Source organism: Rhododendron vialii, chromosome 3a (assembly GCF_030253575.1).
Source record: "Rhododendron vialii isolate Sample 1 chromosome 3a, ASM3025357v1".
NCBI classification, from domain to species: domain Eukaryota; kingdom Viridiplantae; phylum Streptophyta; class Magnoliopsida; order Ericales; family Ericaceae; genus Rhododendron; species Rhododendron vialii.
Genome location: NC_080559.1, coordinates 29,254,682 through 29,270,348, shown reverse-complemented (window position 1 = coordinate 29,270,348; position 15,667 = coordinate 29,254,682). Strand labels below are relative to the sequence as shown.

General features: G+C 38.4%; 2 protein-coding genes across 3 annotated transcripts; one reads left to right on the top strand and one right to left on the bottom strand.

Moving 5' to 3' along the window:
• Positions 1 to 595: 595 nt before the first annotated feature.
• On the top strand, positions 596 to 4,680 carry LOC131319706 (uncharacterized). Its single transcript, XM_058350090.1, has 3 exons — positions 596 to 835; positions 2,050 to 4,337; positions 4,370 to 4,680. Exon 2 carries the CDS (start codon positions 2,433 to 2,435, stop codon positions 4,329 to 4,331), a length of 1,899 nt encoding a protein of 632 aa, XP_058206073.1. The 5' UTR covers positions 596 to 835; positions 2,050 to 2,432; the 3' UTR covers positions 4,332 to 4,337; positions 4,370 to 4,680.
• A 91-nt stretch (positions 4,681 to 4,771) lies between these two features.
• Positions 4,772 to 15,037, bottom strand: LOC131319707 (plastidial pyruvate kinase 2). Of its 2 annotated transcripts, none has more exons than XM_058350092.1 (12): positions 14,688 to 15,037; positions 12,907 to 13,176; positions 12,305 to 12,470; positions 11,717 to 11,851; positions 11,501 to 11,611; positions 11,310 to 11,398; positions 10,930 to 10,992; positions 10,629 to 10,804; positions 10,066 to 10,168; positions 9,806 to 9,954; positions 8,590 to 8,698; positions 4,772 to 5,140 (listed from the first exon to the last, which is right to left on the bottom strand). In XM_058350092.1, the coding sequence occupies exons 1-12, from the start codon at positions 14,913 to 14,915 to the stop codon at positions 5,033 to 5,035; spliced, it is 1,707 nt and encodes a 568-aa protein (XP_058206075.1). In that variant the 5' UTR covers positions 14,916 to 15,037; the 3' UTR covers positions 4,772 to 5,032. The 2 variants fall into 2 exon arrangements, with proteins under 2 accessions (XP_058206075.1, XP_058206074.1); XM_058350091.1 differs by having other exon boundaries at positions 10,045 to 10,168; positions 14,688 to 14,991.
• Between the last annotated feature and the right edge of the window lie 630 nt (positions 15,038 to 15,667).

Below are 15,667 nucleotides of genomic sequence, written 5' to 3'. Positions count from 1 at the left end.
CTTTCTAAAAATACATTGAAATAAAGTACTTTTGAGTATACTACTTAATTACAATAGCTTCGATACATTAAATTACACAGAAAAAGTGCTCTATGTAGGAGTATTTTTTAGCAGGAGTAATAAAATATTATAATTTTACATATAATTAACTTTTGGTCTTCAATGAATTTGTTTAACTTTGGTCTTCAATGAATTAGTTTTCCTTCTTTTAGTAAATTTTTTGTTAATCTTTTTAAACAATCCAATCAAACATAAGCACTTGAATGTCATACTTGCAAGAAAATTGATACTCCCTTCGTTAAACTATACACCAAAGAATATACTTTGTGTATTTTTTACTACTCGATAAAATATTTATCTCCGGTCCAAAGGTTAGTCCGGTCGGTTGGTGAAATTGCTCCCCACATAATCGATTGTGCTTCGATTCTCGTGGTCAGACCATAGAAAAATAATTTATTGTGAATCTCCTAGTCCCGGCATGGACAACCTGCTTTTAACCGGATCGAATAAGAAATTAATTTAGGTGCGCGTAAAATAGTCCAGACACTTTTGCCGTGAGGAAAAAGAATTGGTCCGCGGTGTGACTAAGCACACACATGATTCCCACCCACGAACTCTTAAAACGCGCCTTTTCGCCCTAGAGTTGTTTTCACCGCATATTCTCACGCAGTAGTAGTATTTTCCCCCTCATTTCCTCCACGCCGACCCACACACACACACTCTCTCTCTCTCTCTCTCTCTCTCTCTCTCTCTCCTTGGATTTTCCGGCGGCCGAAAGCCCTAGTTCTCTCGTACCTCGAACGGCGCAAACCAATAGAAAGAACAGATTCTGAAGGTATCTCTTTTTCGCCCTAATCGTTCGTATTACTCCATGTGTTCTGTGTGAGATCCGAGTCCTTCGTTTCAGGGGAATAGATGCTGCAGTGTTTCTATATTACGCCTTTTTTCCGAAAATAGAGCTGAACTTGTGATTTATGAGGATTTTTTTTTTCTCAGTTTTGCTTAAGAGTTTGGAATGGATTGTCTTTATTGTTGGGTTTGTTTAAATTTACTTGAAAAACTTGTTTTTTCCCCTTCTTTAAGTAGTAATTTTATTGAATTTGGAGTAGTTAGGATCTTTCAGACTTTCGGTTTGAAGGTGATGCTCGAGTATTTGCTTCCAGAAGACTAGAATGTTTGGGGGGACTGTCGCTTTACTTATTGTGGCAATAGAGGTTATTGGAAGGTGACGAATGACTCGAAACTGTGATTGAATTCACAGCAACTATCGAATCGTGAGAAAAAAACTACCTAGAAGTGTGTTGTGTAATTGATAAAGGTTATGGTGAATGATTCGCTTGTGTTGCTTGCTCCAGGATGTGTTCTCTGTCATTTTACTTTTTATGTGAAGTATGTGGTCGACAAATATCATTGCAATGGATTTTTTTGGTGATATGAACTCTTGTTTATATTATATTTTTGCAAATACTCTCTCCTTAACATTCCTTCTTATTTTTGGTATTTTTGCAGCGGATTCGTATTGTTTGACAAGGGTTCTTCATTACTTCTTTTGAAGTTTCTCTAAATTTCTTGTAAATAGGCTTAAACCCAGAAGCTGGAGAAGTCTAATTTCATACCTTATGAGCAACCTCAAAATGCCTATAAATGAAGGGTCTTTTATCTCCTTCCTATCTAATGATTCTGTTTGTCTATAAATTTCTTTCATGGCCACAGCATTTTACTCAAGGGCCAGCTTTTCTTGAATGCTAGGAATTCCGTTTTCCACTGAGTTTTAAGTCTTTTCAAGCATATGAATGGGGGCAGCTTTCCAATTTTATTTGTTTGCTTAACGTGTTAAGCTTGGAGAACCTTTGCTAATCATATAGATGCTGGGTAGTTCTTTCTGTGCTACCTGGAGACTTCTACATGTGAAGATGCAGAATATGGATTACTTTAGGAAGTTAATCTCATAATATTGTTGTTCCGCAGAAAGTGTTAGCTCATTCAAGTTGTTTTCCTTCCTTCTTGGATAAGTACCACCTTCTAATGAACTTATTGTCTCTGGAACAGGTTTCATGTCCAGTATGTTGTTACGGAGGATATGAGGCCTTTTTGGATTAATGGTTAATTGCTGCTTGTGATTGGGTCAAGTTATTTTGATTTCACAGAATGGATCGCTGTGATACATCAGGGTTTGTTAGTGGTGGGTGTGTGCTGTAATATTTGAGGCTCTTTGAACCTTGTACATATATTTATTTGGTTATAGTTATTTTGAGTTCATAGAATGGATCGCCGTGATACCTCAGGATTTGTTAGTGGGGGATGCACTCTGATCTTTTGAGGCTCCTTGGAACCTCGTACTAAATATTCTCTCCCAACCCTGAAGTTAGACGAAGTGTCAACAATTGTGAGTAGGTTTTGGTTGGTGGCTTTCCACTTTAACTTTAGATTAGATGGACAACACCCCTCGACATTTTGTTGCTAGTGTTGCTTCAAATGTGTACAAGAAACCGAGCAGTGTAGTTGATACAAGAGTTGTTTTTTTCCCCAGTGCTGCTTCGTGTCTTGATTCCCCTGGATCATCAAGCTGTTATTTCTCAAACTGCAAGGGAAGCAAGAGAAAAAGGAGTGCCAACGATGGTTCTCAAGTTTTTGGTTTGGGCTGTCTGTCAAATTCTTGTGCTACCATGTCCTCTGGGAAAGAAACTGACGAGTCTACAGTCCATCTCGGTCTGAGTATCAACCTCCATTCTCAAAATGAGAGAACAGCTAAACAAATGAGTGTTACCTGTGGGACTCTGCAGGGAATGGAAGTGGCAAAACCCAGGCTGGACCTTGGGCTGAGTCTATCTACTGGGCCTGCTGATTCTGATATCACCACTGTATCCCAAGAATTTCCGACTTTTCAGAACAATGCAGAGTCTGCAGACATATTTGGTGCAGTACAACTCGTGGATGATGGGTCAACATCATCGCAATGGAAACGAGGGCCTATTGTGCCACCATTGCATGCATCACAAGTCACAGAGCGCGTGATTGATTTTGTTCATCCTCGAAGCCATATAAATCTGAATCCAGTTGCTCCAAATCTCACATCAAAAAGCTCAGTTGGTGGTGCTTCTGGGGTAACTCGTCCTCAACATCGACGTAATGCTAGTGTGAAAATATGCCAATTCGATGGATGTACGAAAGGAGCCAGAGGTGCTTCTGGCCTATGTATTGCCCATGGTGGCGGCAGGAGGTGTCAGAGACTTGGGTGTCAGAAGGGAGCAGAAGGCAGGACAGTATTCTGCAAAGCCCATGGGGGCGGCCGCCGTTGCCAATACCTTGGGTGCACAAGGAGCGCTGAAGGCCGTACGGACTACTGCATTGGCCATGGCGGAGGTAAGCGGTGCAGCCATGAGGGTTGCAGCCGTGCTGCTAGAGGGAAATCTGGTCTGTGCATAAGGCATGGTGGTGGTAAGAGGTGTAAAATGGAAAACTGCAGTAAGAGTGCTGAGGGCGTTTCTGGCCTCTGCATCTCCCATGGTGGGGGCCGCCGGTGCCAGTATCCTGCCTGCACGAAAGGTGCCCAAGGGAGCACGATGCTTTGTAAAGCACACGGTGGGGGGAAAAGGTGCACATTTTTAGGGTGTATAAAGGGCGCAGAAGGGAGCACATCCTTCTGTAAAGGACATGGTGGGGGGAAAAGGTGTTCGTTTGAAGGGGGGTGCACAAGGAGTGTTCATGGGGGAACCTTGTTTTGTGTGAATCATGGTGGGGGAAAGAGATGTGCTGCGCCTGAATGCACCAAGAGTGCTAGGGGTCGTACAAACTTCTGTGTTCGTCATGGTGGAGGAAAAAGGTGCAAATCTGAGGGATGTCTAAAGAGTGCACAAGGAAAAACTGATTTCTGCAAGGCACATGGTGGAGGGAAACACTGCTCTTGGGGCCAGTTGGGTTCAGAGTTTGGCGGTCAATGTGGTGTTCCTTGTGATAAGTTCGCAAGGGGGAAATCTGGTTTATGTGCTGCCCACAATTCCCTAGTGCGAGACCCATTTTCTAGCACAATGGAGAGGATAAAAGCGGACAACCATGTCGATGGTATTAAAACAGCTGGCAGCGTTGTTACATCGATTAATTTCATGAGTTTTGGGCATCAGCCGATTCCTGTGCAGGTTCCATCCCTCGAAGTTTTGTCTGTTGGAAATACTTTAGGTCACCTGTCAGTTCCAGAAGGTCGGGTGCATGGAGGAAACCTAATGGCAATGTTAAGAGGGAATGCCAACTTTGGAGCCGGAAGCAATGATCAAGTAGTTGATGGCCCATCAGAGCCAGGTAAACCGTTTCATATGCCTCATATTTGGGTTTAAGCAAACCTGAAACGCCTCATATTTGGGTTTAAGCAAACCTCTCGTGTTTGGTTCGATTTGGTCCTTGTAAAGGTTCTCAGTGCTGGTATCAGGTCTTCTGTTTTTATAATTATTTGGTGGTTAGTTTAGGGGTTTGGTGATTTTCATCTCATTGCATTGCATTGCATTGTTAAAAGTGATTCCCTTGAAACCCTTGTGAAGAGTAGTGGGTAATTTAGCTTGGGCACATATGTAAAAGGCAAGCTTAGTTTGTTCATACAAGTGTTCTCTGTATGTCCTGTAAATATTTGTATATAATTTGACCGAAGATCTTGTGAATATACCTTTATAGTTTCCCTTCTTTTCTTTTATTGAAAGTCTTGTCTCCATTCGTTTGACGATTAGTAATCAGTTAGAGAAGCCAATATTATGGTCACCTGATTGATTATCAGCCATTTGAGTTGAGATAACACTGCTTTTTATTATCAACATTCATTCGTTCAGCTGCAGCTCTTTACAAAAGCTTACTATGGAGACACAGCAAAAAATAAGTTGACTGAAAAACACAAACAATAAGAAAAGAAAACGGATGAGATTCTGCGAAAAAACAGAGGTTCATACAAGCAACAACTGCGATCCAGCGAGAGAAAGGACTGGAATAAATATTAAGGCTCAAACATCTGAGACATTGTAGTCGCGAGTGTTTTCTCTGTAGGTTCCATCTACACTTTCCTGATCTGAATGTTGTGAGTGGATTCGAAGCGCCAGATGGGTTGCCTTCCGGTCTTGACGAGAGCGACATGCTCTCCTTCCTTCACCGTCCCTTGCTTCTGCATATTAAACCGACTTTCACTAATTAGAATGGCGGAGAAGAAATCTTACGTCGGCAGTTATACAGTGAGAATCATTTTTCAGCCCAAAAATCAGGTGGTTGTTTATTATGTGCAGGGGCGGCGGCACTAGTAAAACAGGGGCCTTGGACTCAAATTTATGTACTAAAATTTTGCAATTTTTAGGAGTACATGTAATTTATTTTATTTTTATATTGTCGGCACTAAAGTGTTCATATGTAGCCAAAGTAAATGAAAAGTCACTTGAATTTGTAAGTACGTACAAAATATATCACACCAAAACAAAATAAACTAGGCCTAATAAACTTTCAACTGAAATATATACTTTTATTTTATGGGTTTTGCTAGAAACAGCCCAATGGGCGTCTACATAGGGAAGACAATTGACAGCTGTTTTCATAACAATGGTACACGTGTAGGGACTTTACTTTCATCCCGTAGGCCTTTTGAAATGTTTGCAGGGTAGGCTTTATAACTTCATTAAATGTCTGTTTTAACCTTCGAACTTCAACATTTTTTTCTCTTTTAGCAAACACCTCATCAGGCCCAGCTACTCTTTAATTTTTCTTTCCTCCTATGTCTTTTTGGATCAATTTCTTATGCCTTGTTTTTTTTACTCCTGAAATGAGACAGCTAGTAAGGTATACTACGAAAAATTCCTAAATTTTTGGATAAAACACGAAGTCCTTCTGTGCACAATTTTTTAAATTTCTTCAAATTATTATTTTTGAAATATCTAAGATAAAGCAGGCTTTTTGCACTTTTTGGGCTTTATCTTGGATATTCAAAAAATATTTGGGTAAAAATCATATTTTTTTACTTTTTTGGTTCCTTTTGTCGAGACGAATCAATAATCCAAGAAAGTTTGTTGCAAAACTAACAAATATGAAAAAAAATGAATAAGGACAAAAACGAAAAAAGCCCAATAATCTCTTAGGGGAATGCCACCTGAGGCTTATTTTGGCCAAATAATCCAAATGGATTAATTTTTTTGTCCTTATTCAAATTTTTTTCACATTTGTTAGTTTTTTGTCTATTTTTTCGGATTATTGATTCGTCATGACAAGAGAAATCTAAAAAGTAAAAGATTACAATTGAAACCCAATTTTTTTTTTAATAAAGACCAGATCAAACCCAAGTTTTTTTTTTTAATAAAGACCAAAATATATAAGCCAATAAGCGGCTTATTTCGTCTTCTTTCAAAAAAAATTGAGTTCAAATGTTAATTTTTACTACTTTTAGATTCCTCACGTCATGATGAAGCAATAATTCACAAAAAATTGACACAAAATTAACAAATGCAAAAAAAATTAAATAACGATAAAAAAAAATCCATTTGGATTATGGCCAAAATAGGCCTAATAAGTACTTACAATTGTCTGGATGGGCTGATTTTTTACAAGGTCACTTGAAAAATTGTTTTAAAGTAATTGGAGTTTGGAGTTTGTGGTGAAATTGAAAAAGAAAGTAAAATACTTTATCAGTGAAGGGAAAAAAGAGGAGAGAAGTGTCGCCTGACAAAAAGAAGAAGAAAAGATTATAAAGGGGAGGGGAAGAAAGAGAGAGGACAAAGTGCCTTAGGCTCCGTTCCAGAAACCTTCTTAAAAAATAAGCAGCTTTTTCACATTTTTAAACTCAAAAATAAAGTAAATGAAAAATATTTTTTTAATTTTTTTTGCATTGTATAAAAGATCTCGATGAGATCTTTCAAACAAGATCCATATTGCATATTTTTAGATTTCAATAAATCAATAATTTTTTAGCTTGAAATTACCTTCTTAAAAAATAAGGGCTTTTTTTACGTTCCGGAACGGAGCCTTAGTGCATTCAGTGTTGATAAAAGAAAAAATTATTCAGTGTTGTTCTATTTCTGTTAATTTTTTATTTATCAAGCAAAAATGAATAAAGTAGATACTACGATGAAAACGAGAAAAAATAAATAAGAACCCAAACTTACTGGAAATGGTTCTTCCGTACGGAGGTGCTATTGGCACAGATTTTATGTGCACAGATCGCAATATTGGATTTATTACAGGTTGCACACAAACAATTCAAGCAATTCATTGAAATTTTAATATTTTTTTGAGAATTCACACCAAAAATCATCTCAATACGATACCTATAGATACTCGATCCAATCATCTAATTTTTCATTCATGTTTTAGGATCTTATAATCTGAATGAAAAGTCAAATGATTAGATCGAACATTTATAGATATCGGATTAAGCTAATATTTTGCGAGTGCTCTAAAAAATATTTTAAATTTAATGAACTACTCGAATCAATTTATGTGAGATCCATAGTGGACTCTACATCACAATCTGCGTAAGTCTATGGGGACAGACTTTTCGTGGAGAAATCAGAAATGTGTTGCTTTAAGGTGCCCGTTCCAAGAAAAAAAGGTGCAAATAAAGCAAGTGATAGAAGGGCAAAAATGTCCAATTGAAAAAAAAAATGATAGTCAGTGGTATCAATTTTGGTCGTTAGGTAGTATACGTGACAGAAGCAAGTGTAGGCCTTAAAGTTGATTGAAATATATACTAAAATATAAAAGATAGTGATGCCCTTTGGGCATTATGTAGCAAGACCCATTTTTTCATTTACTCCCTCCGTCCCAAATTGGAGTATCTTCCAATTAGGAGTACTTACTTTGTTAGTACTACTGTACTAATTTAAATTGGAAGGGTAAAAGAAAAAAATCATTAAATATTGCCCATTTAATTTTGAAGTGGAAGAATGTTTTTGGGACAACAAAAAGTGCTAACTGGGTCCCAAAAAAAGAAGGGACAACAAAAAGTGCTAACTGGGTCCCAAAAAAAGAAGGGATGAAATGAAGAGTGTAAAAATTTCTTTATATTTTTGTCACCGTTGAACAAAAATCCTGGAGCCGCCACCAGAAGGTTAAGTCAATTCATCAATAGAAACCACAGGAAGCCAACTCTTATTCGATTACCACCACTATGTGCTGCAAATTCCAGTTGATAAGATTCTTAGGGCTGACCATCAAGCCCAGCTCAGTTGGCCATAGCCCTTCACCTCGGTAGCAGGTCATGGGTTCGACTCTTTCATACATGAAGGCTGTCTCTTTATTATAGTGCCTATGAAAGCTATTGTTGAATATTTGTGTTATTTGAAATGTCCAAATTGATGTAATTGTCACGACTTTACAGCTATAATAATAATTAAAAAAACAAAGATTCTTAGGCCTGAGAATTTTTTTTGAGAACATGCAAGACGTGTTAGTTGTTAGTATTGCTAGTGAGACTTGACCCTTGGTCTTGGGCATGTGGGTATATGGTGCCTTCCAACTTGGCTACCACCCCACTTGCTTAGGCATGAGAATTCTTCATTCATAATAAGACAAGTATATGTTGCCACTATCTAATCAGGTAACTCAGGTTTGACAAGTAGGCCCATGAAACCTCACCTGAAGCACAGCCATTGCATTTGTGAAGGTTTCTTCAGCATCATCTGAGAACTGCATGTATATGGGACATACGCCTTGGTATAAAGCCAGTCTTTGTTGTATTCTCTTCCTGCATGACCGTCATGCCCATTCGATGAGTCAAAATTCAAAAGATACGTACTTGGTCCTGGTCCAAACCCTATGCTCACAATCTACCATAATTTCTAGTGACATACCCAGATATGTAGTGATGGGAGTTTTTCATATAATGCTTGTAAAAGCAACACTTAAATGGCAGCATACCATTTCATCCCCACAAGGTATCCACTCATTCAATGGAGTTGGCATGATTTTTAGGGAAATATTTTACGTCTTAGGTGTAAAATAGTTGATGCCGTGATACACAAGGATTTGGTCTTACTAAATCTAAGTGAACATGTAGCCCTAGACAGAGCCCAATGGAAAAATAGGATTGTAGCCGACCCCAATTGATTAGGAGGCTCGGTTTGGTTTGGTAAGTGTAAAGTAGTTCAGTCATGATATAATCGAATTATTTCCTACACTATCACTTAACCAAGATATGATGACTGTTTACAGGCATGCTAAATAAAGAAAGTGAAAAGAAAGAAAAGTAACAGGAATAAGGTTCATGATGAATGTTTGCAAGTATGTTGAAAGAAAGTGGAAAGAAAGCAAATCAACAAGAATAAGGTTCATGCATGCAGGTTGATGAATTTTAGTGCAATATTTACCACAAGGCTAAATTTCACCTGGTTGTAGGATTCATCTTCGTTTTCAAAGAAATTTTCAAGAACAAAAGGCATTGTTTGAAGGATAAGCAAACTGTATGCATGGGAAGGATAAGCTCCTTCTTGGTGGTTTGGTACCTGTAAAAACAAAAATCATTTCATCTTTTCGAAATCTATGAATAGTATTGCATTACAATGAACTGCATACATAAATCAATCGTTATCATATACCTCTGCCACTAATATGGGAAGGATAATGCTTGATTGTTGCATGCAGTTCATTGTAATGCGATAATTTTCGTAGATTTCGAAAAGATCAAATGATTTTTGTTTGAACAGATACCAAGCCACCAAGAAGGTGCTTCATGACTTTGTAAGAATGGTACAGCTGTTGAAACATCTACAAAATACCAACCCTACTGTCCAGTTGTTGAACTAAACAGATGAGGAAAATTTTGATGCAAGTAAAGTTACAGCATCAAACTCACTCATTTGTAAAGGCAAATATGGTGCTAGAAGGTCGATAGTGGCTCAGTAAAATGGCCATGAAAGCAGTTCTGGTGAAGACAACAATTGGGGTTCCGAGATTGTTAGCCATCTTTGTTGCATAAAATGCGAACATCTCACTCGTTGGGTTCTGCAGGATACAAGCAGCTAGGTTGACTTCAAATGAAGATTTGAACTAAGGTATATTTCATAAACAAATTAACTTGGAATCCAACATTACAAGTGAGGATGCAGAAGGAACCTCGAAGGCTTGGCCAAGATTAGCAGGTGTTTCCCCAGCAACCAAGTCTGATTCAGTCCGTAATGCTACAGCATGCATAACATTGACAGCTTTCAAAGGAAACCTGAGCAGGATAGGATCAGTCCAGTATAACTGTAACAGTTAAAGCTGGAGTCATTCTTACTTTTGAAGCTTATCATCAAAACGAACTTTAATCTTGAAGCCTTCACCAATCCGTGTATCGGTTTCTACATGGAACTTCTTGTGGGTCCTCCAATAAAGTTGTTAAATTTTGCAAGACCCACTTGACTGGGTAAACTCGATGGCCCTTCCGTAGTCCAGGTCCTAAAACCTAATACTTCCTTTGTTCCACTTTCTTTGTCCATTTTTGCTTTTCCGAGATCTCAAAAGATCATCTATGTTTACTATTTTGTTATTTTTTATTATTGGAACTTTGTCTACGAGAACTAAATGAGATATTTTGATTGGTGAAAAAGATTTCAAATGTTTTTCCACGAAAGTTCATTTTTTAATCTGGTTAAAGGGAACGACTGCCAAAATTATACAAAAGTTATATAACATACTTTCCATGAGCAGTTTCTCCAGAAAGCATAACTGCATCAGCGCCCTCTCGAACAGCCATGGCAATGTCGGACACCTCTGCTCGTGTAGGTGTTGGATGGACAATCATGCTTTCCAGCATATTTGTTGCCACAATAACAGCTTTCCCCATGCTGCGGCATATCCTGATTATCTCATCCTGCATGTTTGCAGCAAATTGCTTCTGAATGATAAAAATAATGTTGTACTTACACCAAAAGGTCAAAAGGCGTTTGAAAAATGAAGTTATCCCCATCATCAATCTTCCATCAGTTCAAAGACTACCTGCAGCAGTGGAACTTCCTCAACTGGTAGTTCTGCACCAAGATCTCCTCTTGCAACCATTGCCTGATATCATTAGATGTGCTACTTAAGTAATTAAGGGATAAGTAACTTAATAATGTGCATAGGAGAGTGTGTGGACCCAAAACAGCTCGAGGAAAAATGTGACGAACTAAAGATCCACTTGTATGAATGGGACAACCCTTGATGAACTTCTAAGCATTTTCCAAATCTCTTTCCTCATTTTCTAACTGTTAAATAAACCCCAGCACAGTGAAAATTTAACAGCAAAAATCAACCCCCACAACATCACCAAAGGAAAAATAAAATATCGACAGCTGAGGAAAATTTAAGTAAAGAAATAAATTGAATTTCCAACTTACTCCATCAGATGCTGTGATGATAGAATGCAGATTTGGAATAGCATCTGCACTTTCAATTTTCACAATAACATGTATATCAGCACCGAAACCTGCCAAAACAATAATAATGAGAAGCAAAAACTTTTGAGGCACCTATCATGCATGTAGACAATGTTTACTCCATGTGTGTAAGAAACTCATTATTCAAATACTTTGGAGGTAACTCTGCAATTCATAGACCACTTCAGCATCTTTGACAAAGGAAACTGCATAGAAGTCAACTTTATTGTCCACGCCAAACTTGATGTCATCCCAGTCCTTCTCTGTCACAATCCATGAAATGGGTAATGTTCATTTGCAGGACTTTCCAATAAATCTACGCAGTACTCCGACACAAGGAGATAATTTTTGGGTGAACCGGTTCTAACCAGTGATGGATGGCAGCGTAGCACTTTTTCCTCGAACATTGAGATGTCGTCTGGATTGAAGCTCTCCTCCGTCAACCACCTCGCATTTTACTGAATCTCCTGTCTTGGACTTCACCATTAATGACATCATGCCCCCTACAACATAACCGGGAGTGAATTATTCTTCAAGATGAAAGCAATAATTTCCGTCTGGCTTATTGGAACCCGATAAGTTGAGTACCGTGAAAGTGATTCAATCATGTTGTCAACAAAAAAAAATATTTGGAGATCCCCAGATTTCTCACCTACTGAAAGTGAAAGCAATGATATAAACCCCATCCAATGGCATAACCTTTGCATTGGATAGGAACAAATTTTGTTCTTCGGTTCAACATGACCTTTTTCAACTGCTGCCCACAGAATACTAGTTTTGTGTTCACCTTGGATTGAACTGAAGAAAAGTTTCATGATACCGTAGGCAAAATCCCGGTCTCCCAATGAAGTAGACAGGACTGCCACTAAAACCTTCTTAGTTTGTGTGTGTGGAGAGAGAGAGAGAGAGAGAGAGAGAGAGAGAGAGAGAGAGAGAGAGAGAGCCTAGCCACGTACCATCAACAAGAAGCATGTCACCCGCCTCTACATCATTGACGAAATCATCATAGTTAACACTGACACAGTCTGCGGTACCGACTCCTCTTCTAATCGTGAAACTGAATTCTTGGCCAGTTACTAAGGTGATTGGCTGGGGCAAGTCGCCACTCCTAACCTCAGGGCCCTACCAACAACACCATCATACCAAACACATACAGATAATGAGAAACCTGGCAAAAGAAGTTGAATAACAAATGCCACCAGATTAACAAACAACAGTTTGAAGTTTTAGTGAATCTTTAATTAGGAGCATTTGGCAACACACAATCAATTATCATTTACCCTAAGAAAGACACTTCAAAAGAAGGGCTTGGTCTAAGTTAGAGAGACTAGACACCAGTGAACGGTGTACTTGGTTGAAGCTGGTTTTGAATTCCATCTCAATGAAGTAACTTAGGCCTATATAGGGAAACTATGTAGTAGATAGTCTAGTAGTTGTAACACTATTAGCTCAAAAATTCCCGATACCTGATTTTCATTTCAAAAAAAATTAAACCACACAGTTAAACAAGTATGTACAAAAGAAGAAGACAATAAAAAATTTGAATGAAAATTACTACCTTCGTATCAAGCATGATTGCAATAACATTGCCTTCACATTGAGCATTGTATTCTTTAATCAAATCAATAACTTTCTGATGAGATGCATGGTCCCCATGGGACATATTCAGACGAGCAACATTCATTCCAGCCTCAGCCAACTTCCATATCATTTCCCTGGTGTTGGTGGAAGGACCAATTGTGCAAACAATCTTTGTCTTCCGTCTCGCTATCTGCTTCGACAACAAACTCACAGAAGTTTCACCTAGCTGCTGAATTTGCTCTTCTATCTGATCAATAGCAAACAAGAATGACAAAAAAAAATGAATGACTGTAGCTTCCAGCACATATGGTGTACAAATTTTGTTCAAGTAAAAGAAACCAGCAATGTTTCCCTTGACATGCACCCGTGGGGAAAATGCTACAATTATGTAGCAAGAACGAATAAGTAACAAGCAAGCACAGATTATACCATAGTGACACTTCTATTCAAAACAGGTGAACCATTCTATAAACCCCAACTCTATTCAAAACTCATTTTGCACCAAAGATCTAGGGCAGCAATAATCTTTTCATCCGATATCCACTACTGGGGGTGACAACCACTCCAAAGTCTTGAAAGGCTTGTTAGCAGTATCACTCACGGATATTTTCAAATTTTATTAGTAGTTCAAACCCAAGTTTTTTTGGTGGAAACTAAACATTACTATCCTTGGACTTTTTAACAAGTTAAAAATAACCAAGCTTTAGGCAGATGAAGGCTGTTTAATCACTACGCCAAATTTTGGCTTTACCGGCGATAGTATTACCGGCATTAATTTAATGCCGTTAAAAGACACTTTTAGTGGCATTAATAAGACCGCCGGTAATAATTACCCTAAAACGGCGGTAATCCAAAGACTGCCGTTTTTAGTGACTTTTACCGGCGGTTTTTTAATTACCGCCGGAAAAAGTAGAATGTACGGTTATTTTTATTACCGGCGGTTTATTACCGCCGTTTATAATAAAACCGACCCGTATAATATAAATAATATTATTTATCCTAGTTGAACCATAATGCGGGTTAGCTGAGTTAGTCGCACGCGCGTTCAAAGATCCGGAGGTTCCGGGTTCGAGTCACAGGAAAAGCAAAAAAATTTAACCACCGATTTTATTGCCGGCGGTATTATTACCGGCGGTTCTTTACCGCCATTTTTAGTATTACCGGCGGTTTTCTAATGCCGCTTTTGTTTTTCCGACAATTGTTTTCCCGGCGGTTTATTTCCGGCGGTTTTTGAACTATTACCGGCGGTTTTGAGTATTACCGGCAGTTTTGGGACTATTAACGGCAGTTTTCTCATGCCGCTAATGCTAAAATTTGGCGTAGTGAATATACAATTCGACTGGATTCTTTGACTTAGTCGCGTTCGGAGAATGGATTCTCACAATCACTTTCTATTACTAGTAGGGATCAATGCAGTATTCCGTAATTTCTTGACTTCCTTTTTTTTTTTTTTTTTTTAACTCAGTGTTTAGGCCAGCTTTTATGCACCTCAACTAATCATAGGGGAATTTCATGATTTCCTTTGGTTGCATATAAATAGGTAAAATCCTGAGTCAGCGCATGGTTTAAACTTTTAAGCACCACAACCACAACTTATAAAACGAAACAAACACGAGAGGGATTGAAAAACTAAACCGGAGGAACAAACATTGACAAAAAAAAGTTAACGGCGATAAAAACAACAATAATATACGATTAAAACAGAACAGCACGGCGAATGACACTAGGAATTGACGGAGTTGTGGCGAAAGGAGCAACCTTTGGTACATCTACCGGTGATACAGGAATGACCTCTGAGGTGGATATCGTTGCTGCGATCGGGGATGCAATGCGGAAAGATCTGTGGCTCTTTCGTGATGCTGGAGCCTGTACTTTGGAGGAAAAAGAAGAAGGTTTGATGTTCTGGACTTGGGTTTGGAGGGATACAGAGCTAGGGCTCGCTAAGGAGCTGTGAATCGGTCGAATGGCCGCCGCTACCTGTGCCATTGTTGGAGAGAGAGAGAGAGAGAGAAATGAGACTTCGTTTGTATCGGAACTTCTTTTTTTTTAAAGAGTTTGTATCGGAACTTCTTATGCAGAGACGGTTGAGAAAACGGAAATATTCGTTTGGTCAAATGCCAAATGCCATGGTGGGAAGGTTTAAGCCATGGCAAACAAAAACGACAGCGTTTACGTAGCAAGGGGCATGACTTGGTGGGGCGATCTGATATGACGCGGTCCATGTTCGAAATTCACTGAGATCACTAGGGAAAATATTTTAAATTTAAGGGACGATTGAGATTATTTGTATGAGACCCGAATGAGCTCCACAAAGCGATATGTGCACAATTTGTGCACACATAAATCTGTGCGCATAGTTGAACTTTTTTTTTTTCTTTAGTTTGATTTGGTTCATGAATACATAGATGCAAATTAGAAGAAATAAATAATAGCAATGGTCTCTATGTGCTTGTTAATTTTTCAATATACATTGGTAGAGATCATCTTTAGTTTTAGAAGATTTTTTTTTAATCCGCGTTTCAGAAGATAAATAAGTCAATTTTGTACTTTTCGATTCTCCAGTTCATAGAAGATAGATAATTCAATTTTTAGCTTGTATTTTGGATAAATTAGTGTATGAGTTAAAAGAGTAAATTTTAGCTAGTCTATGAAATTTTCTACGAGTTTATTACATAAGAGCATCCGCAGGGCTGGATTAGCCTCAGTTGATTTTGAACCAAATTAATTCTCAAAACCCA